This window comes from Chlorocebus sabaeus, chromosome 14 (assembly GCF_047675955.1).
Source record: "Chlorocebus sabaeus isolate Y175 chromosome 14, mChlSab1.0.hap1, whole genome shotgun sequence".
Classification (NCBI taxonomy): Eukaryota; Metazoa; Chordata; class Mammalia; order Primates; family Cercopithecidae; genus Chlorocebus; species Chlorocebus sabaeus.
This window is the reverse complement of record NC_132917.1, coordinates 38,384,630-38,408,621: the sequence shown is the minus strand read 5'-3', so window position 1 is coordinate 38,408,621 and position 23,992 is coordinate 38,384,630. Positions and strand designations below refer to the sequence as shown.

General features: G+C 44.7%; 1 protein-coding gene across 1 annotated transcript in view; it reads right to left on the bottom strand.

Annotated features, from left to right (window-relative positions):
• Positions 1-20,609, bottom strand: part of GALM (galactose mutarotase) — a 72,641-nt gene extending 52,032 nt beyond the window's left edge. The window contains exons 1-3 of the mRNA XM_007970893.3: positions 20,168-20,609; positions 9,132-9,286; positions 2,967-3,173 (exon numbers count right to left, since the gene is read on the bottom strand). Coding sequence (XP_007969084.3) covers positions 2,967-3,173; positions 9,132-9,286; positions 20,168-20,357 — 552 coding nt within the window. The 5' untranslated portion in view covers positions 20,358-20,609. The remainder of the gene's footprint in view (positions 1-2,966; positions 3,174-9,131; positions 9,287-20,167) is intronic.
• Between the last annotated feature and the right edge of the window lie 3,383 nt (positions 20,610-23,992).

The following is a 23,992-nucleotide window of genomic DNA, read 5'->3' as shown; positions in this document are numbered from 1 at the left end:
AGCCAATCATCGTGGCCTAATTCCCTTGCTGGCGATTGGGTTAGGCAGAGCATAGGCCACACTTCTGGCCAATGAGAAGTCAGAGAAAGTTGGCTGGAGGGCTTCTAGGAAAGGTATTGCTTTTTCTTAAAAAGAGGACATTAGAGAGATGAAAAAAGGAATCAGTCTTTTTGTCTCTGGATGTGACTATATGAGGAGGTGATTCCTGGAGCTGTGGCCATGAGGGGACAAGGCTGAAGACAAAAGCCAAAATACTGAGGAAGCAGATGGAAACAAAAATACCACTTATTAAATTTAAATAACACACAAAAATATATAAGATGAGCTGACTAATTTAAATATCAGGTTTTGAGCTATGTCCCTGGGGAGGGTTTGAGATATATGATAATGCTTCTCAAGGTATGGCAAGACATATTCCGAAGATGCAGAAGCCCTTGACTCCAGGTCCAGCTTGGTGATCATCCACTCCTACTGGAGTGCCTCAGAAGGCTGGTGCCCCCATCCACCTTCAAACCTGAAGCTGGTGACTGTGGATTCAAGCTACACTTACTAAGATACATGTTGAACATCCCTAATCTGAAAATCTAAAATCTGGGGCCAGGTGCGGTGGCTCACGCCTGTAATCCCAGCACTTTGGGAGGCTGAGGCAGGCAGATCAACTGAGGTCAGGAGTTCGAGACCAGCCTGGCCAACATGGTGAAACCCTATCTCAACCAAAAATACAAAAATTAGCTGGGTGTGGTGGTAGGCGCCTGTAATCCCAGCTACTAAGGAAGCTGAGGCAGGAGAATTGCTTGAACCCTGAAGGTGGAGGTTGCAGTGAGCCGAGATTGTGCCACTGCACTCCAGCCTGGGCAACAAGAGTGAAACTCCATCTCAAAAAAAAAAGACAATCTGAAATCTGAAATGCTCCAAAATCTGAGCTTTTTGAGTGCCAACATGATGCTCAGAAAAGTAGTCACTGACTGGAGCATTCCAGATTTCGAGTTTTCGGATTAGGAATGCTGAATGAATAAGTATACATAATGCAAATATTCCAAAATCTGGAAATCTCCAAAATCCAAAACATTTCTGGCCCCAAGTATTTTGGATAAGGGATATTCAATCTGTGGTATATGGAAGGAAGTTTATACTGACCGCCCTTTTGGGTGGCGTCTAAGACCTAGGAAACTATTCAGCCTCTAAAAAGAGATTCAGAAATAGCCGTCACGCCAAGTCCCTGCAGGACTGGAAGGGTGGTTAAAAAAAAAGGCTTTTTACCTTCATTGGAACACACTGGTGGATGGAATACTGCATGTATAATTTCTCTTTCTATTTCTGAATCTATTCCTTTAGATCTCCCCTCCCCATTATTAAATAGGATGTCCTAAGTATGCAGAAATGTAAAAAACAGAATTATCACCAAAGTTTATTACCTACATAAAACAATATTTTTTTCTATTTCTGTCGTTTCTTTCTGAACTTATTTTAAGAAGTAGAGCCTCTTAGGTCTGAGTGTTTTTGTTTTATTTTTGTCTTTTGTTTTGGTTTTAATATTATTTATTTATTTACTTATTTTAAAGATGGAGTTTCACTCTTGTTGCCCAGACTGGAGTGCAATGGCACAATCTCAGCTCACTGCAACCTTAGTCTCCTAGGTTCAAGTGATTCTCCTGTCTCAGCCTCCCGAATAGCTGGGATTACAGGCCCATGCTACCACGCCCAGCTAATTTTGTATTTTTAGTAGAGACAGGGTTTCACCATGTTGGTCAAGCTGGTCTCAAACTCCTAACTTCAGGTGATTCACTCATCTCGGCCTCCCAAAGTGCTGGGATTACAGGCATGAGCCACAGCACCAGCCTTGTTTTTAAGATTTCAAGAAGGATGGTGAAAGTTCCTGAAGATAAGGAACATGCAAGTAAAGGGTCAACTTTTTTAAAGAGAGAACGTTGGAAATTTTACAAGAACCAATTAACTCTGCAATGTGGGAAAATTCTAGAAAACAGAACCCAGCAGATCATCAGCAAACTCCTGAAACAGTATAAAAATGTGAGATATTACTAGTTGACTGTGAATATCATCTTGCGGTAGAAAACGAGGCCAAAGTGAGTCAAGTATAGTGGACAATGATGAGTTCTTCAGATAAAGAGGAAGTAATAAATATAATCTACAGAGTTTAGCTGAGTTTTTTATTCTGTCTGATATGATAGCCTCCTCAATGAGCTAAACTGTTACCGTTAGGAGAGAATGAGGTAGTTCAGAAGGGATTACTTAAGGGGGGTTGTCAGCAGCTCTACACCACTCTTAGGTGGGCAGTTCAAGTGGTCCCCCACTGAGGTCTATTCCTCTGCTGGGTTGATTTTAGTGTCTTAACCAACAACTTCATAAAGGGCTTCTAACAGCAGCTGACAAACAGTAGGTAGTGTTATTATTACGAAATCGAGAACATGCCTATTAAGCTAAAAAAAAAACAGGTCTTCTACATACAAATCCAGTGCTCTTTCCATGGTACTGTGGAGGGCAAGACTGGCCCACCCAAACCCCTAGGAGGAGGTGGCAGGTTCACAGGGGAAGCACACACATATTGGCAGCATATCTAAAGGAGCTGGGCCATGCCATTTCCAAAGCTCCAAGGGTGGAAGGCACCTTAATTGGAACAAATTAGGGGGGAATAGAAGTGGAATAAGGGAAGTAAATATAAGTGCATGTTACAATTAGATTCTGAGAGGGAGTTCTTGAAACAGTTAGTTACCTGTCTGAAGCAAATGGGAAATAGGTACTCTCTTGGCAGTACAATGTACTCATTCTGTCTTTCTCTATAATTTTCAATTATTGAGCACCTACTATAAGTCCTCTGCTGGGCCCTTTTTGTCATCATGAGGGTGACCTCACTGCCACAGCAATTCCACACTGCTCTGATCTTTCTAGCCACAGCCCAGGACATTCCACAAAGCACGAAGCAGGAAAGAAGAAACAAATTCACTTACCTGGCCTGCCAGGTTGAAGTAAGAATGGTTGGTCAGGTTGACTGGTGTGGCCTGACTGGCCTGTGCTCTATAGTTGACCACGAGCTCCCCGCCATCCAGGGTGTATGTCACCCAGACTTTTAACTCTCCGGGGTAGCCTTCTTCACCATCTGGACTGATGCGTGAGAATTGGACGCCATTGGACAGCACCCGAGGGGTCCAGAGTACCTGGAAAAAAGTATTTTCAAAGTTGTGTAGTTGCTCCAACCTCAAGTTAAATGCCACATTTCAATATTTAAAGACAACTGATTTCACAAGGAAAATGGTTATACAATCAATTAAGACTTTTGCATGATAGCCTGGATTTTTTTTTTTTTTGAGACAGGGTCTCACTATGTTGTCCAGGCTGGAGTGAAGTGATACATTCTTGGCTCACTGCAACCTCCACCTCCCAGGTTCAAGAGATTCTCGAGCCTCAGCCTCCCGAGTACGATTACAGGCATGAGCCACCATGCCCGGCTAATTTTTGCATTTTTCATAGAGACAGGGTTTCGCCATGATGACCAGGCTGGTCTCGAACTCCTGACCTCAAGTGATCTACCTGCCTCAGCCTCCCAAGGTGCTGGGATTACAGGCATGAGCCACCGCACCCGGCCCCTGGATTTTAATTATTCCAAATTTTTGTTTTTCTCTACCTTCTCACACTCCCCATTCTCTTTTCTCTAACTTTGTACGTATATGTGTGTCTACAATATTTTCCTCTCCTCTTCTTTGATGATTTTTCTTTGATTTTTTTTTTTATCTTGTAGCCCCACTGTGCTAAATGCCATATAGCAATATCTGCTGAGAGTACTAAAAACACTAATAAATCAGCCCCTGTCTCTTGGGGGTACTATACACAAATATTTATTAAAATTCCTGCAAGGCTGTCTGTGTTCCCTAGGCAGAGTTCAAAACAAATAAGGCACTTGTGCCATTAAGAAGAGTTGTAGCCCACAAGTCAAGAGTCCTGATTTGGGGGGCCTCATTTGTCCCTAGCTCATTGTGTGACTCTAGGTATTAATCTCTTTCATAAAATAAAGGGGTTGAAGAAATTATCTCAAAGTTTCTTCTTGTTCTAGAAAATATGATTCTAAGACTGACAAAAAAAAGTATGGAGTTTATTTTTAAAGTTTTTTTTTTGTGGTCGGGTGCAATAGCTCATGCCTGTAATCCCAACACTTGAGCTCAGGAATTCAAGACCAGCCTGGGCAACATAGTGAGACTTCATCTCTATAAAAAAGTTTAAAAAATTAGCCAGGTATGAGCTGGGCGCGGTGGCTCACGCCTGTAATCCCAGCACTTTGGGAGGCCAAGGCAGGCGGATCATGAGGTCAGGAGATTGAGACCATCCAGGCTAACACAGTGAAACCCCGTCTCTACTAAAAATACAAAAAATTAGCCAGGCGTGGTGGGAGGCACCTGTGGTCCCAGCTACTCAAGAGGCCGAGGCAGGAGAATGGCATGTACCTGGGAGGCGGAGCTTGCAGTGAGCCGAGAACGCGCCACTGCACTCCAGCCTTGGCGACAGAGCGAGACTCTGTCTCAAAAAAAAAAAGCCAGGTATGGTGGTGCATACCTGCAGTCCTAGCTACTCAGGAGGCTGAGAAGGGAAGATCGCTTGTGCCCAGGAGGTTGAGGCTACAGTGAGCTGAGATTGCACATACCATTGCACCATTGCACTCCAATCTGGGTGACAGAGTAAGACATTGTCTCAAAAAAGTAAATAAATAAGTAAAAAGCATTTTGCTTTTGGAAATAGGAATTGGAATCTTGGATTAACATAGTGGCTGTTCTCAGCTTTGCCCTAGAGGCTCCATGATTACACTTATAGGGAAAGGAAAACGAACATTTATCTGGTACCCATTATGAGTCAAGACTCTTTGCTAGAAACTTCACAGACACTGTCTCATCTATCTCAAAGCAGACTTAAAGTAGGTAACATCATCCTCATTGAATAATGAAAGAATGGAGGCTCAGTGAGGATAAACCGCTTGCCCCAGGCCACACAGCTAGCGTGTGGCATTGGATTGGATCCTGAGTCTGTTCCGTTATTCTGTACTATCAGGGGATGAGTTGGCCAGAGATTCCCAGTGCCTTTAGAGAGCTCTGGGATCACTAAAGAAGGGGCCTGTTGCAGGCATGAGACCTCCGATTTGTTGAATGCTGAATAGTCAATGACCTGGTGCTTTACATAAATCATCTTGCAAGGTAAAGATTTGGTTGAACCAAATGAAATGACCATCACTGTAGGTCAAAACAGTTGAACACTGGCAATTTCATGTGGCTTCAACAAATATTATTTACCTCCATTTTACAGATGAGCAAATTGAGTTCAGTGGAGTTAACTTATACCCACATCTACCTTCCACATTCCTAGTGTGCATCGGGGAGGGTAGGGAGTTTCATACTTCCTGTCCATTGTTTAGAAGGAAAAAAAATCTTGTTTAAAGTCACACATGTGGCCAGGTGTGGTGGCTCACACCTGTAATTACAGCACTTTGGGAGGCCAAGGTGGGCAGATCACTTGAGGTCAGGAGTTCGAGACCAGCCTGGCCAACATGGTGAAACCTCATCTCTACTGAAAATACAAAAATTAGCCAGGTGTGGTGGTGGGCTCCTGTAATCTCAGCTACTCGGGAGGTTTAGGCAGGAGAATCGCTTGAACCTGGGAAGTGGAGGTTGTAGTGAGCCGAGATCACACCACTGCACTCCAGCCTGGACAACAGAGCAAGACTCCATCTCAAAAAATAAGTAAATAGATAAAGTTATACATGTTATTTGTGACAGAGCTGGGGTTCAAACTCAGGACTGGCTGTCTCCACTATTCCACATTTTAGTCTCAGTGAAGTTTTTGTTTGAATCTTCCTTTTCAACAAAAGAGTTGAGGCCAAACTCTATAGACTTGAAAGATAACAGCCTCTGTGGGACACAGGAGTGGCCTCTGAGCCCAGGATCTGTCCACTTTGCTCTCACAGACACGGCATTTGCCAGGAAGGAGAACCCAGCAGGAACGGAGGTTTCTGCCTTCACCTACAGTGAAAGCAGCTGGTATGTGAAATACTTTCACCGAGCTTAGTGAAAAATTCATTTTACACCCTAGTTAGCTCCCAGAAAGGTTGAACTGTCAAGACACTCAAAATATGAAGCCTGTTACATGTGTAATTAAAAAGGAAATAGAATATCCCAAATAGAACATTTCAGGAATTAAATAATTGAAATGAAATCTTAACTTGCTACCTAGTTTTTCTTTTGCAGAGAAAGGACACTATGGAAAGATTTTTGGTAAACCAATATGATTGGTTAAGTATAATTCCTATTTATAGAATGATTTCCCTGAGCCTATAGTTTCCAAATTTCCACAAACTTTGCAGCTCTAGACCTTCTTATACCATTTCAAATCCTATTCAACTTTCATCTTAAAAAAAAATATGTTGGTGGCCGGGTGCAATGGCTCATGCCTGGAGTTTGAGACCAGCCTGACCAACACGGAGAAACCCTGTACTCTACTAAAAATACAAAATTAGCCAGTCGTGGTGGCACATGCCTGTAATCCCAGCTACTTGAGAGGCTGAGGCAGGAGAATCGCTTGAACCCGGGAGGCGGAGGTTGCAGTGAGCTGACCTCACGCCATTGCACTCCAGCCTGCGGGACAAGAGCAAAAAAACTCCGTCTCAAAAAAAAAAAAAAAAAAAAAAAAAAAAAAAAAAAAAAAGGCGTTGGTATAAATAGAAAAACACATACCTCCAAACCAACAATTATTCAGTCATTGTTGAGACGTGACACAAGGTAAAACAACGTTCATCTGATGGGTGCATGGCACTATGTCAAAACCGACTGTTCAAAAACTTTCAGTGGCTTCATAAAAATGTTGAAAGTCGGCCAGGTGCGGTGGCTCAAGCCTTTAATCCCAGCATTATGGGAGGCCGAGGTGGGCGGATCACCTGAGGTCAGGAGTTCGAGACTAGCCTGACCAACATGGAGAAACTCCATCTCTACTAAAAATACAAAATTAGCCAGGCGTGGTGGCGCATGCCTGTAATCCCAGCTACTCGAGAGGCTGAGGCAGGAGAACTGCTTGAACCCAGGAGATGGAGGTTGCGGTGAGCTGAGATGGCGCCATTGCACTCCAGCAACAAGAGCAAAACTCTACCTCAAAAAAAAAAAAAAAAAGTTCAAAGTCTTTCCCTATCCCTCTCAGGGCCACTGTGCAGCCATTCTCTCCCATATCCATGTATTGAATGAAATGCTTTGGCTCTTCAAGGCCAGTTCCAATCCTACCTCCTAGGTTGCTATTTCATTTGTTCACACCCAGTTCCTATTGCGCCTTGTTGTCATCTGTTGCGGCACTTGTGGCTTCTCGCCTTTAACAGTTATCATGTAAGAGTCCACCTCCCTCTTTATACTGTGAGCCTCAGGAGTCCCCAGCCTACTGTGCCCCCCGCTTCACAGAAGGGGCTCAAGGGCACACTGCACTGAAGGCTACATACACTCACGATTTTGCTATGTTCTTGAAGGGAATATAAGTTAAGTAACACCACAGAAAATGCCACAGTGAACAGGGGGAGCAGGGACAAGCTAGAACGAGGTGCTGTCCTAAGGCTCCTCTGAAGATCCCTGTCTGAAGCCAGGCCGGGCCTTACTTCCTCTGGTTGGGGTTTGCTCATGATCCTGGCATGTTCTAGAGACTCTGCACTAATATGGGCAGAGCACATGCTGCCCTCTGCCTCCCTGGCATGAAGAGTCCCATCCTGAGGAAAGGGAAACCCATGGGGCAGTCAGTCTGGTTCCAGGCCACCAGCAGGAAGCTCATGGAAGCAGGGAAGCCAGAGCCACCAGCCTCCTTCTGCAGGACAAGTGATGGTTAGAGGCAGAAGAGAAGAAACTGTGGCCATTAGTGGGCATACATGTTTCTGTCTTCTCTGGCTCTTCTCTAGCAAATAACCTGGGTGGTATAATGTAAAAGAAAGTTAACTACTAAATTTACTCCTTCACAGCCTGAAATCAGACTAGTAAGAGAGCAATCACTGGGGTTAACCTGTAGACTCCCATGGGGCTAGGAAGCAGGGGGCCAAGCACTCCCAACCCAGGGAGAAGCTGTTCGATCAATTTGCTTTCTTGACCTTGTTTTCTAGGGATCCGCTTAAAGAAGGGACGTTTTCATGTGGAGGGGAGGAACTGGGGAGAATCTGATATGATTTTGAGGCATGAGGCACTTCAGTGGAAGGGGAGGCACTTCAGTGGAAGGGCAGGCCTTGGTGCAAGGCCATGCGGCATGGGGCGGGGGCTTAACGACAGGTACAGGGAAGCATGCTGGATGGGGGCACCCATGCAGCCTGGGTGGACACCAGCAGCTATGGTGTAAGAATGAGTGTTTTGGGCCAGGCAGCCCTGGTTGTCCCACTTAGGAGTCATGTGGTCCTTTATTTATTTTTTATTTTTCATTTTTTTGAGACGGAGTCTGGCTCTGTTGCCCAGGTTGGAGTGCAGTGGCGTGATCTCAGCTAACTGCATCTTCTACCTCCTACATTCAAGCGATTCTCTTGCCTCAGCCTCCTGAGTGGCTGAGATTACAGGTGGCCACCACACCCAGCTAAGTTTTATATTTTTCGTAGAGATGGGGTTTCACCATGTTGGCCAGGCTGGTCTTAAACTCCTGATCTCAGGTGATTTGCCCACCTTGGCCTCCCAGAGTGCTGGGATTGCAGGCGTGAGTTACTGTGCCCGGTCATGTGGTCTTTTAGTGCCTCAGTTTTCCCATTTAGTGATAACACAGAGTTTTAGTAAGGATAAGAGATAATATATGTCAGTGTCTTGTCCAATAAGTGGAAGATACTGTTATCAATCCACTTCTCTTCAACTCAACTCCCTGATCGCAACACTGTGAGAACGTTGTTTCTTGTTTTTCCTAAGTCAAAGACTGACATCCTTTCTCTTGGGGCTCTCCTGTCTGTTCCAACAGATGAACTAGAGAAGGATGGGTCCTGGGACATGCCCATTGCACCTGCTGCCCTGAACCACGGGAGTGGCCTCTTTCCTGTATTTCCTCACCACACACGTGCTCTAGGGCCTAAGACCGTGCCTGGCAAGCAGAAGGTACGCATAAAGTGAGCCTAAAGGGAACTCCATCACATGTGCCAGACTTACCTTATCAAACCCTCTGACTCCTCCATGCAGACTGTTGGGTTCCTTGTTAATGGCCAGGTGATACTCCTTCCCATCCACCTTGAAGGTTCCTTTGGCGATTCGGTTGGCCACCCTCCCAATAACTGCTCCAAAGTATGGCTGCTTTTGGAGGTATCCTGCAAGGACAAGGGATGACAGCACTTTTAAAACTTCAATTCAGGCTGAGTGCTGTGGCTCACGCCTATAACCCCAGCGCTTTGGGAAGCCGAGGCGGGTGGATCACCAGGTCAGGAGATCGAGACCATCCTGGCTAACATGGTGAAACCCCGTCTCTACTAAAAATACAAAAAAATTAGCTGGGCGTGGTGGCAGGTGCCTGTAGTCCCAGCTACTCAGGAGGCTGAGGCAGGAGAATGGCACGAACCCAGAAGGTGGAGCTTGCAGTGAGCCGAGATTGCACCACTGCACTCCAGCCTGGGCGACAGAGCAAGACTCCATCTCAAAAAAAAAAACAAAAAACCCTCAATCCAAAGGTGTGGCGCATGCCACTGTCCCCCACCTTCTTCAGAGGGATGCTGCACATGGTAACATCTTGGGCATGTCAAAGTCCTCACCAAATCACAGAAAATAGCTTTCATTACATATGATCCTTTCCTTTTCCAAAAGTAATTAATATTCATTATATAAAATTGTAAAGAATTTTATACAGCACAAAGAAAAAACTGAAATTATCCTTCATCTCATCACTAGAGAGAACCACTGTTAATATTCTTATGTGCACACACAGTCTTCCATCTTTTAGTACATGCATCTGTGTGCTTTTTTTCTTTCTTTTTATAAAACTATTTGTTGTTGTGGTTGTTATTAAGACAGAGTCTCACTCTGTTGCCCAGGCTGGAGTACAGTGGCCCCATCTTGGCTAACTGCAAACTCCGCCTCCCAGGTTCAAGTGATTTTCTTGCCTCAGCATCCTGAGTAGCTGGGAGCAGAGGCATGCACCACCACACCCAGATAATTTTTGTATTTTTAGTAAAGATGGGCTTTCACCATGTTGGCCAGGTTGGTCTCAAACTCCTGACCACAGGCGATCCACCCAACTCGGCCTCCCAAAGTGCCGGGATTACAGGCATGAGACACCGTGCCCAGTCTTTTCCCTCTCTTTCAAGACATCTTATTGTACTGTATGCACCTATTTTCGGTCCAAAGTTGACTCTGAGTGACTGAAACTGCAGGAAACAAAACTATGGCTGATGGCGGACTGTATAACACTGCTTTGTAATCTCCTTTTCTCTAGGCCAAAGTTATACTTTCCTGTGGTCTCGAGGGAAAACGATCTTATTCTTCTTTCTTTTCTTATTTTTTTAATCACATAATTAGTACTTTAAAATATCCTTTAAAGAGAGTTAGGTAATACACAAGGATATAGAGTAGGCTCGCCAGAGGAAATATAGAATGCCTGGTTAAATGTGAATTTCAAATAAACAATAAATAATTGCTTAGTATAAGTATGTTCATGTTATTAAAATACACAGGACATACTTATACTTTAAAAGTTGTGGCCGGGCGTGGTGGCTCATGCCTGTAATCCCAGCACTTGGGAGGCCAAGGCAGGCATATCATGAGGTCAAGAGATCGAGACCATCTTGGCCAACATAGTGAAACCCCATCTCTACCAAAAATACAAAAATTAGCTGGGCATCATGGTGTGCGCCTGTAGTACTAGCTACTTGGGGGGCTGAGGCAGGAGAATTACTTCAACCCAGGAGGCAGAGATTGCAGTGAGCCAAGATCGAGCCATTGCACTCCAGCAGTGAGCCAAGATCGAGCCATTGCACTCCAGCCTGGTGACAAAGTGAGACACTGTTTCAAAAAAAAAAAAAAAGTATAAGCTATTTATCTGAAATTCACATTTAACCAGGCATCCTGTACTTTTATTTGTGAAATCTAGCAACCTAAACAAAGAATAAAACACAAAAGCCTTCCTTCACCTCTCCACTCCCCTCCTTTCCAATGGTAACCACTATTAACAGTCTGGCACACACACTTTATTTTAAAATTTGAATTAACTACATATAAGTAAATACACAAATATACAAACACACATATTCCATATAAAGAGAATCACACTATATAGAGTATCACACTATAATCATACATTGTTCTGCAACTTTTCAGTTATCAAATATCTTCAGATTGCTCCATGTCATGACATATCTACCATATTCCTTTTCATTTTTCTTTAGAGACAGAGTCTTGCTCTGTTGCCCAGGCTGGAGTGCAGTGGTGCAATCTTGGCTCATTGCAACCTCCGCCTCCCGGGTTCTAGCAATTCTCCTGCCTGAACCTCCCAAGTAGCTGGGATTATAGGCACACGCCACTACGCCCAGATAATTTTTTTTTTTTTTTTTTTTTTTGTATTTTAGTAAAGACAGGGTTTCACTATGTTGCCCAGCTGGTCTCAAACTCCTGAGCTCAGGCAATCCAACTGCCTCGGCCTCTCAAAGTGCTAGGATTACAGGCGCGAGCCACCCCACCCGGCCCATATTCCTTTTTATTTTTTCAGATAGGATCTCGCTGTTGCCCAGGCTGGAGTGCTGTGGAGCCATCATAGATCTCTGCAGCCTTGACCTCCCGGGCTCAAATGATCCTCCCACCTCAGCCTCTGGAGTAGCTGGGACCACAGGTATATACCACCATGCCTGGGTAATTTTTTTACTTTTTATTTTGTAGAGACAGAGTTTCCCTATGTTATCTAGTCTGGTCTCAAACTCTTGGGCTCAAGTGGTCCTCCTGCCTTGGCCCCCCAAAGTGTTGAAATTACTGGCATAAGCCACTGCACCTGGCCCCATATTCCTTTTGATGGTTACATAATGAGCACAAACTGTTTGGGGCCTTTTTAGGGGAGGGGCTATAAAAAGCAAAGTAGCATCTTCACACTTACAGCTTTGTGTGTGGGCATATTACGGTACTTTTCTTCTCTTTAAGTTCCTCTGTGCTTAGTTTACAATAGAAAAGATTAAGGTTTGGAGATTGTTTTCTGTATTATCACCAAGATTACTTTCCACTCTAGTTTTCACTTAGACGTCCTCTGAATTCCATTCTCTTTTCCCATGGTACTCTGTATCTGTCATGTCTACTTCAGATCAGCGGAGAATGCAATTCAAGCTTATGAACTATTCTTCCACGGGATGGAGAGGCTCTCAGGATACAGATCCTGAGCTCATTAGGCCAGTAACAGGTCACAGGTTTCCACTACCCAACTGGTTGGGTACAGATTAAACATTAATCCTTCTCTTCCAGGCCTTTCCTGGTTTGCTTCTTTGCTAATCTGCAGGTGCATCAGAGTGTTGCCATGGACTATCATAATAGAGCTAACGCTTACTGAGTGCTTTTTTTTTTTTTTTTGAGACGGAGTTTCGCTCTTATAGCCTAGGCTGGAGAGCAGTGGCATGATCTCGGCTCACTGCAAGCTCCGCCTCCCGGGTTCATGCCATTCTCCCACTTCAGCCTCCTGAGTAGCTGGGACTACAGGCGCCCGTCACCATGCCTGGCTAATTTTTTGTATTTTTAGTAGAGACGGGGTTTCACCGTGTTAGATAGGATGGTCTCGATCTCCTGACCTCCTGATCCGCCCGCCTTGGCCTCCCAAAGTGCTGGGATTACAGGCATGAGCCACCGTGCCCAGGCTTTTTTTTGTATTTTTAGTAGAGATGGGGTTTCACCATGTTGGCCAGGCTGGTCTCAAACTCCTGACTTCAGGTGATCCATGTGCCTCGGCCTCCCAAAGTGTGTCCCAGCCACTTTCTAAGTGCTCTACATGTACCTCATTTCATACTCAGAACGTTTCTATGAGGTAGATACTATTACTATCCCAATTTACAGATGTGGAAACTGAGGACAGAAAAGTTAAATAACTTGCCCCAAAACACACAGCTAAGTAGTGGCAGAACAAAGACTTGAACCCAGACAGTCTAGTTCATGAGTTCGTGCTCTTCAGTATCAAATTATGTGGAAAGCACAGGCTTTCTGTTGACCTTACCTCCACCCCTGGGCATAGGCCAGGCTGATCTCTCTCTCCTGTTCCCACCTCTCCCCACCTTCTTCTCTTTCTGAAAATAGCTTTAAAATCCCATACGCTGGTAAACCAAATGGAGTCCCAAAGAGCCAAACAATCTTTCCTTGGTTTTGTTTCATCTGCTTTTCAGAAACTCAAAAATTATAGAAAAGCAGAATTTTTTTCTTAAAAACAAGATGTTTGACTGTAGAGATTTTTGAGTCCTACTTTGATTCATTCAACAAATGAACACTGACCTCCCGCTCTCTGCCAGAGGCATACTGGGTGTTGGAGACAACCACAAAGCCAACTGCAGGGCTCCTACTACTCGGGCGTGCAAGAATTCCCTTACAAGTGACCACTACCTGAAAACAATCACGTCTTGGAGATGGTCAGGCCTCTGAGCCCAACTTAAGCCATCATATCCCCTGTGACCTGCACATATACATCCAGATGGCCTGAAGTAACTGAAGAATCACAAAAGAAGTGAAATTTAAATGGCCTGTTCCTGACTTACCTGATGATATTCCGCCACAAAGAAGTGAAAATGGCCCAGTCCTTGCCTTAACTGATGACAGTACCTTGTGAAATTCCTTCTCCTGGCTCATCCTGGCTCAAAAAGCTCCCCCACTGAGCACCTTGTGACCCCCACCCCTGCCCACCAGAGGACAACCCCCTTTGACTGTAATTTTCCTTTACCTACCCAAATCCTATAAAACAGTCCCACCCCATCTCCCTTCGCTGACTCTATTTTCGGACTCAGCCTGCCTGCACCCAGGTGATTAAAAAGCTTTATTGCTCACACAAAGCCTGTTTGGTGGTCTCTTCACAGGGATGCGTGTGAAAGAAATAAGCAGCACTTGCCAGGCCAGTTCCTTGGTTTGGAGGAATAGTTGTTTTTTTTGTTTGTTTGTTACCCCCTCACTGTACAAACTTTTTTTTTGTTTGTTTGTTACCCCCTCACTGTACCCCCTCACTGTACCCCCTCACTGTAGGTGAGACATGCCAATGAAAACCCCATAATTATCAGGGCTTTTTGTTTTTGTTTTTTTGAGACAGGGTCTTTCTCTGTCATCTAGGCTGGAGTGCAGTGGTGCCATCACGGCTCATTGCAGCCTTGACCTCCGGGCTCAGGTGATCCTTCCACCTCATCCTCCCAAATAGCTGGGACTACAGGCATGCACCACCACATCTATATACTTTTTGTATTTTTTCTAGAGACAGTGTTCCCGTGTTGCCCAGGCTGGTCTTGAACTCCTGAACTCAAGTGATCCTCCCACCGAGGCCTCTAAAAATGCTGGGATTACAGGTGAGAGCCACTCTGCCCCTGGAGGAATAGTTTAAGAATTAAACTCTAAGCACAGCAGAAATCCTGTCTCTGAAAAACCCTTTAGAACAAATTTTATATTACCTTCAAATGTTACTGATATGGTTTGGCTTTGTGCCCCCACCCAAATCTCATCTCAAATTGTAATCCCACCTGGCGGAGGTAATTGGATCACGGGGGCAGTTCCCTCATGCTGTTCTCGTGATAGTCAGTGAGTTCTCACGAGATCTGATGGTTTAAAAGTGGCAATTTCCCCTGCTTTCCGTCTCTCTCCCACTGCCGTGTAAGATCTGTCTAGCTTCCTCCTCGCCTTCTGCCATGATTGTAAGTTTCCTGAGGTCTCCTTATCCATGAGGAACTGTGAGTCAATTAAACCTATTTTCTTTATAAATTACCCAGTCTCAGGCAGTTCTTTTAGAGCAGTGTGAAAATTGACTAATACAGTTACTAAGCTTTCACATCAAATCAGAATTACAAAAAGTGACAATCCCCAAATCCCGAATAAGGCATGGCTAAAAATCTGTTTTGAAATGCAGAAAATACTCTTTTCCATGAAAATGTTCCAAGTTCCTGCGTCAAGCCATGAATGTTGATTTAACCAAGACAATTGCTGAGCTTAGAGGAAATGCTCGCCCCTTTTCCTGGGCAAGGCACTGGTGAGAATAAATAAACGCTTATTAATGGGATATGGCCCTTTCCATTCCTCTAACATCCCAAGGACCACAACTATGACACCCACCTCGGACAGACCAAAATTAGCCAGCATGCACTAAAGTCTGAAATAAAATTACTCACCACTCTCAATCAAAACCTCCATTCACAGAATGACTTATCCTTTGGTTATATGAAGAAAACAATTAACTTTAATTAATAAGCACTTTAGTAATCTCAGATAATTTATATACTTTTTAGTGGCTTCTTGCTGTCCTAGATGAATTTCCATGCCATTTTTTGCAGTGTTAATTAAGTGAAATAAAAAGTTCTAGTAGAGTGATAGATGGTATTTGGGGGCAAAGGAAAGAAAGGGGATAAAAATTATTAATTGCTCACTCTGGTCAGAGATATATCAAATATGTGGTCAGATATGGTCAGACACATATCACAGCCCATAGCTCATTAAATCATCACAATCCATTTGTTTCACCTGAGGAAATAGGTCTGGAGAGTTTAAATAAATTGCCCGGGGTCACACAGCTTTAAGGAAGGAAGCAGAACTTTAAACCAGGAATTCTCAATGCTCCCACCAGGGTGCTCCTGGTCGTGTGTGACATTAAACTACAGCCTCTAACCTGATCCTTTTTCTCCCTCATCCCCTCTTCTGAACCCAGGTTTTCTAAAGGCACTAAATTTACTTTTTCTGTTTTTTCCTTAATGCCTCTCATGGCAGTTAATAGCCAGATCTTTGGTGGTAACTGGGGGAAACATGAAAAGGAAGGCGTTTCAATAATTGTATGCGTAGGTTGTTTATATCTGTGGCTTATAAGCAAATACTCTCAGCACAGGCTTTGAAAGAAATCATAATGACTGTAGGTGAGACATGCCAATGAAAAACATTTTTAGGCTGGGCGTGGTGGTTCATGCCTGTAATCCCAGCACTTTAGGAGGCTAAGGTGGGCAGATCACTTGAGGTCAGGATTTTGAGACCAGCCCTGACCAATATGGTGAAACCCCGTCTCTACTAAAAATACAAAAATTAGCCGGGTGTGGTGGTGCCCACCTGTAATTCCAGCTACTTGGGAGGCTAATGCATGACAATCGCTTGAACCCAGGAGGTGGAGGCTGCAGTGAGCCGAGATCGCGCCACTGCACTTAAAGAAAAGTTTTTCTTTTCTTTTTTTTTTTCTTTCGAGACGAAGTCTTGCTCTGTCACCAGGCTGAAGTGCAGTGGCACAATCTCGGCTCACTGCAACCTCCGCCTCCCAAGTTTAAGCGATTCTCCTGCCTCAGCCTCAATAGTTGGGATTACAGGCATTCGCTACCATGCCCAGCTAATTTTTGTATTTTTAGTACAGACGGGTTTCACCATGTTGGCCAGGATGGTCTCCATCTCTTGACCTTGTGATCCACCCACCCAAAGTGCTGGGATTACAGGCGTGAGGCACTGTGCCTGGCAAAAAACATTTTTCAACACAAAAAAAGGTAGAAAAACTCATAGGAGGCGTTACTGATTTTTCTAGGCTGTTGTAGCAGGACAAAATTCCTCAGACACCGGGTTAAAGAAGGAAGGAGCTTTATTCAGCAGACTTGCGTCTCAAAAGCCGAGCTCCCCGAATGACCAATTCCTGTTCCTTTTAAGGGCTTACAACTCTAAGGGGGTCTACACGAGAGGGTCGTGATCAATTGAGCAAGCTAGGGGTACCTGACTGGGGGCTGCATGCACTGGTAATCAGAACGGAACACAACAGGACAGGGATTTTCACCGTACTTTTCCATACAATGTCTGGAATCTATAGATAACATAACCGGGGTCGATCTTTAACTACCAGGTCCAGGGCGCAATGCCAGGCTGGCTACCTGTGGATTTCATTTCTGCCTTTTAGTTTTTACTACTTCTTTCTTTGGAGGCAGAAACTGGGCATAAGACAATATGAGGGGTGGTTTCCTCCCTTACTATAACTAAAAATTTATATCATTTTCTTCTTTAGAATTCCATGAAAGAAAAAAAATCTCATTTTCCCAGGGAGAAACTGAACCATTCTGACCTCTGGTTATGGCTGTCATCCAAACAGTTTATATAACCTGTCTGGGAAACTGGAGATTGTTCATCTCTAACTCTGCAGTTACAAAAGGACCATGTCTCATGGAATTATTCACGCTCAGATCTTCCACATGGCTCAAAACCATTTTTGAGATATGGTAATGTCAAGATAGCCCCTTATTCTGTCAAATCTTTAAAAAAAATTTTTTTTAATTTAAATTTATTTATTTATTTTAGAGACAGGGTTTCACTATGTTGCCCAGGCTGGTCTCAAACTCCTGGCCTCAAGTGATCCTCCCACTTTGGACTCCCAGGATTACAGGCATGAGCCACCATGCCGGCCTCTGTCAAGTCTTATTACTTTAAATTATTTACCTCTGTTTGTTTATATATGTTTATATACTCTGACATTTTAAAAGAATATACAGTGAAAATTAAGTCTCCTTCCCACCCCCTGAACCCTGGGTACCCAGGATCCTTTCTTTTTTTTTTTGAGACAGAGTGTTGCTCTGTCACCCAGGCTGGAGTGCAGTGGTGCGATCTCGACTCACTGCAAGCTCCGCCTCCTGGGTTCCCACCATTCTCCTGCCTCAGCCTCCGGAGTAGCTGGGACTACAGGCGCTGCCACCTTGCCCTGCTAGTTTTTTGTATTTTTAGTAGAGATGGGGTTTCACCGTGTTAGCCAGGATGGTCTCGATCTCCTGACCTCTTGATCCGCCCGCCTCGGCCTCCCAAAGTGCTGGGATTACAGGCTTGAGCCACCGCGCCCGGCCCCCAGGATCCTTTCTTAACAACTACTGTTACCAGTTTATTGTTAACATAGGTATTAATGCACTAGAAATGTAGTATCACACCATCAAAATAGTAACAGAGTGCTGTATATCTCCCCTGCAAGAGTCACAGCCCACACCTCTACAACAAACACTGGTTAACAAGAGAAAAGCAAAACAGCTGGGCACAGTGGCTCATGTCTGTAATCCCAGCACTGGGAGGCTGAAGTGGGAGGATTGCTTGAGGCCAGTAGTTCGAGGCTGCAAGTGAGCTGTAATTGCACTACTGCACTCCAGCCTGGGTGACAGAGTGAGACTCACCCTCTAAAAAATAAATAAAAAATAAAAAGCCAAACAAATTTATTTGATTATAGTTTTATGTGACAAAGGAGCTTTCAGAATGAAGACCCACAGATACAGGGAAAACAATCCATTTTTATGCTTAGGTCCAGTGGAGCATGGACAGCCATGTAGAAATATGATTGGACAAAAAAGGTAAGATCTGTTACTAATAGAGTGAGTGGGGAAACTTGGCAAGGCCTGTGTTCAGATTTTTCTTGGCCTCCCCATGCAGCATTCCTTCCTCCCAGGTATGGGGCAGGACCCCTCTGGAATGAGGGTTTTACTTTCTTTATGGCCAGCTGTTACACAGAAAGGCAGAGGGAAAGGTTAGAGTATATTTTTATTTTTTTGAGATGGAGTCTCACTCTGTCGCCCAGGCTGGAGTGCAGTGGCGCAGTCTCGGTTCACTGCAACTTCCGTCTCCCGGAAGCGATTCTCCTGCCTCAGCCTCCCAAGTAGCTGGGATTACAGGTGCCTGCCAGCAGCCTGGCCAACATGGCAAAACCCCATCTCTACTAAAATTACAAAAACATTAGCCGGGCATAGTGGTGTTCAACAGAAAGCTGGGTTTTGGTTTTTTCTCTTAGGAATCTGAAATTTGCTCTCTGTTTTTTAAGATAAGAGATTCACTCTGTCACCCACGCTGGTGTGCAGTGGCACAATCTTGGCTCACTGCAACCTCCACCTCCCAGGTTCAAGTGATTCTCCTGCCTCAGCCTCCTGACTAGCTGGGATTACAGGCACGTGCCACTATGCTCAGCTAATTTTTTTGTATTTTTAGTAGAGACAGGGTTTCACCATGTTGACCAGGCTTGTCTGGCCAACATGTAACCATGAGCCACGTTACATATCTGAAGAACCAAACAGACAGAATGACACACCAAAAGGAAAACCTCAAACCTCCTCTCCAGCAGAATTTGTCTATGCCCCAACCACTAAGCAGAGAGTATTAACTCTCAGTTTCTCTTTGCCAGCTTTATTTCACACCTCATTTTCTGTCTAGTTACACCACGGTGCTAAGAGAGCATGATGTACATTTTCCTTTGCTGCAATCAAGCAGCAATTGTCATTCTTTATGCAATTACTGAGTTAAAGCTGCAATTGTCATTCTTTCTTTATGCAATTATTGAGTCAAAGTCTATCTCCCCAGCCAAACCACAAGAGTGGGGACCTTGTCTGTCCTGTTGAATGAGGGTCAATGGATTAATAGAGTTTTCAAATGTATGAATTAGTGCCTGATCCTAATTGCCCATGGATTCTGGGATAAAAGTCAATCCTAGTTGGTAGGAGACCTGATCTCTAGACACTGAGTTGGTCTTGTCTATTTTGTTCCCTAAATGGTTATTGGGTAGCTGGTATACTAGGCAACCACTGAGCTTACTGGAGCATTTCTGAGACAACCAGGCCTCAAAGAGAATCTGATCAAGGAAGAAGGAAGTAGAAGAGGCAAGTATTTGAATTTCCTTCTTCAGAAGGGAAGCACTGGGAGCCACACCCCCTCTTGCCTGCTCTTTCCTCTCCAGCCCTCTCAAGGGATCAGGCAGTTCAAAGATCAGGCAGTTCAAAGATCGCTCCAGGATCGCTGAAGTGTATCTTACCATCAGCTGACCTTTTACGTTAATTGGGGCAAAGCCTGAACGGATAACCAGAGGCCAACTCCCATAGCTTATTTATTACAGTTTTTCCCAAACACCGGATGGCCACACAGCCCTCTGTTAGCCTGATGCATGCACTTGCAAGTCAGACGGTCCCAAGCTAGGCGACTTTCCCCCTTGGTCCCTCTCATTGCAAGTGGCCCGATAGATCCGGGAGGTGTGTAGCGTGGGTCTGGGGCCTGCTCGCAGCCCTCTGCCGAGTTCAACCCACCTTCCAACTCCGCGAAGCCAAGCACCACGTCTGAGGCTCTCCCCTGCCTGTCTTTGACCTCTAGGGCTGTGATCGTGCAGCCCCAGGAGATGATGTCCACTCTCAGGAGGTCTGAATGCAGCTGGAACTTTTCCACTGTCCCTCCTCCCGAGGGCAGCTCTCCAAACACGGCTCTGGTCACTGAAGCCATAGGGAAAGTTCGGCGTGTGCAACTACTGCCCGCTCTTCAAACTCCAGCGCTCGCTAAACTAGAGGCGACACAAGTTTACAGGAGCAGGGGCGTGACTCGGCTCAGACTCCTCCCTTTCCTTGCCTGGATTTAGGGAGTGACCGTTCCTGCAAAAAATAGCCCCTGGGGCCTTTCTAAATCATTCCTTTGCCTGAGGGTAACAAGAGGGGCAAACTTTGCAGCCACGCTTGCAGTTCTTTTCCTTGGCTCGCCCTGGTTGCATTGCATGTTGGGAATTGTAGTTTTTGGGAGGTGAAATTGCATTTTGGGGCCTGTAGTCTTTCTAAACTCGAATCCTGGGTTGACAGTGTTCTACCTCCATCTCCCTACACCTCAACATGTAATGAGCTGGTCATTAATGTCGGTGGCTATCAGACGAAGAAGGGGAAAATATAGATAGCAGACTTACAGTGAGACCGATCTTGGGAGAAAATTCTATTTTAACTCTTTGATATAAGGGGCAAGAAGTACAGGAGTAGTTGGCCGGGCGCGGTGGCTCACGCCTGTAATCCCAGCACTTTGGGAGGCCAAGGCGGGGGGATCACGATGTCAGGAGAATCGAGACCATCCTGACTAACACGGTGAAACCCCGTCTCTACTAAAAATACAAAAAAAAAAAAAAAAAAAAAAAAAAAAAAAGCCGGGTGTGGTGGCACATGCCTGTAATCCCAGCTACTCAGGAGGCTGAGGCAGGAGAATGGCATGAACCCGGGAGGCAGAGCTTGCAGTGAGCCGAGATCGTGCCACTGCACTCCAGCCTGGGCAACAGAGCGAGACTCTGTCTTAAAAAAAAAAAAAAAAAAAAAAAAAGTACAGCCATAGTTTAGAAATGAGGTAAATCATTTTGGTCTTCTCTGCACACAGACTTACTGAAGATCCATTCTTTTTGTCCCATGGATGAAGTCCTGGACTTGGTTCTGTTGGAGCCAGAAGCTCCAACTACCCAGAAGGCTCTCCTGACAGCCAAAGCTGTGCCAGCCTCGAGGAGCTTGGCCCAGACAGGGTCAGGTAGATGAATTAGGCCTTCCCCTCCATGTGCGGAGGTGATTAGAGACAGCCTCAGACTCTCTTTACTTCAGGGGACTGGGAAGGGACCTCGGGTGTTTTCTGGCTCCTGAATTCCACAGTTCCTTTAAGAAGGGATTCAGGGAACAAGTATTGAGGTCCTTGTAAATGCCAGGTACTGAACCTTTGTTATCTCCTTTTCTGCAAGTAGGATGGAGTCTTCAGGTATGTACAATTGGAGAGAAAAGACACTAAGGTCATTAAATAATTGTCTTGCTTGATCGTGTCTCAGAATTAGCTGAGGACATTTAAAATGCATATTCCCAGGCCCACCTCTGGAATTTCTAATTCTGAAAGTCTAGGGTGAAACTCAGGAATCTGCGTTTTTCATATTCCTCAAGTTATTCTTCTGCAGATTATCTAGGACCATGTTTAGAGAAATATTGCTCTAAGGCTTGATGACTAATCTGAAATTTTTTTTCCCCAAAAAAGTAGGCTCTGATGGCAGAAGGATTAAAATAAAGCTATTAAGGGCCTTAATGAGATAACATACAGGCACCTATGTATTTCCTTGCTAAGTCTGGCAACTCTAGAGGAGTACTGAGCCTAGGAAGTGGGAGGGTACTGGGAGCCTAAAGACAAATTTTACTCAAGCCATCTGCATAATCATCTATCTTTTCTTGATACTGCTGTTGGCTTGGCTCCTGGGTACTTCAGAGGGTATCCAACTAGACTGTGGTGAGTGCAGAAATGAAATGCATCTTTGATTAGGAAATTAGGAGAATTGGGATTATGTGCCTGGAATCAGATGCTAATGAAACATAATTACTATCTCTCAGCCTCTTCTGTCTGTAATTTAAGGAATATTTAGCATTCTTGCCATAGAGCCTCAATTCTCCATCATGAAGCAGAAGAATTCTGATAGCAATCGAAAAATAAAAAAGACTTGCAACAGGCTTCAGTGGAGCTCAACATATAATAATAAAAAGACCCAAACAAGTCAAATTATAGACTGCATCACACTCATACAATAACCAACAGGCACTCCTATGTGCTGCTTCATCAGAAGTTCTCATAAACTCTGAGTTTCATCAGCCACTTAACTTTGTGGTTGATTCACACATAAGCCCTTTGGCAATGCTGTGCTAGCAAGGATGTCTTAGAATCTCTTCTCTGAGCAGGAAGACCACTTTTTTCTTTTTTCTCAACCTCCAGTTCTCAGTGTTCTGCCAAGCACATGCTGTTACAGAAAGAAAGAAATGCATTTGCGTGCCCAATGCTAAATGTCTCTAGGAAAGGTCTTGTTACTCCATTTGGTAGAAAATGAATGTACCATGATGTCTCCCTAAAATGTAAAGAGGCCTGGGCGCGGTGGCTCACACCTGTAATTCTAGCACTTTGGGAGGCAGAGGTGGGTGGATCACCCGAGGTCAGGAGTCTGAGACCAGCTTGACCAATATGGTGAAACCCTGTCTCTACTAAAAATACAAAAACTAGCCAGGTGTGGTGGCAGGTGCCTGTAGTCTCAGCTACTCGGGAGGCTGAGACAGGAGAGTTGCCTGAACCCGGGAGGCAGAGGTTGCAGTGAGCTGATATTGTGCCACTGCACGCCAGCCTGGGTGATAGAGAGAGGCTCCATCTCCAAAAAAAAAAAAAAAAAATTGTAAGGAGTACCTTTCTCGATTTCATTTTCCTTTGAAGGGTTTAACTAACATATATTGTCGCAAATAGGATTACCTTGTGCTTGAATCAACTGTCAGGCACAAACCTTGATTTTTCCTCACCCTAATATCCCATTTTCATCCCACAGTGAAACTCTAAAGGAATATCTGTGCACTTAAAAAAAAAAAAGCCTAAATCTAGGGGAAATTCTCCATCTGCATGGAAGTCAGATGTAAGGTAGTAATCTGGAAAATGAAGCACTGTCAAATTTCAGGAGGTATTTATTTTTATTTTGGGGGTAAGGGCCTGAGGATGAGATTATAAGGTAAAGGGAGAAGGGATTATGGCATTTATGTAAAAGGAGAATTACTTAAAGTAGATAGCATTTCCTCTAACTAGAAAGGGAGATGTCAGGGTGGCCTGGTGAAGAATAAGTTCTGGGTTTTTTCTGTGTTGTTTTGTTTGTTTGTTTGTTTTTTGAGAGGGAGTCTCACTCTGTTGCCCAGGCTGGAGTGCAGTGGCGTGATCTCGGCTCACTGCAACCTCCACCTCCTGGGTTCAAGCAATTCTCCTGTCTCAGCCTCCCAAGTAGCTGGGACTACAGGTGCCTGCCACCATGCCCTGCTAATTTTTGTATTTTTAGTAGAGATGGGGTTTCACTATATTGGTCAGGCTGGTCTCGAATTCCTGATCTCAGGTGATCCACCTGCCTCAGCCTCCCAAAGTGTTGGGATTACAGGCTTGAGCCATTGTGTCCAGCCAAGGTCTGTCTCTTATCGGATAGAGGTAAGTCCCCAAAACTGAGTGCCTGGGGAGCCAGGCATGAAGAAATCTGAACCCTTGGACGCTGCCACCACCTCCGCATTCAACACAGAAATGGCAGGGTGTGGGTCAGACCCTGTTTCGTAAAAACATTCTGGGCCGGGCAC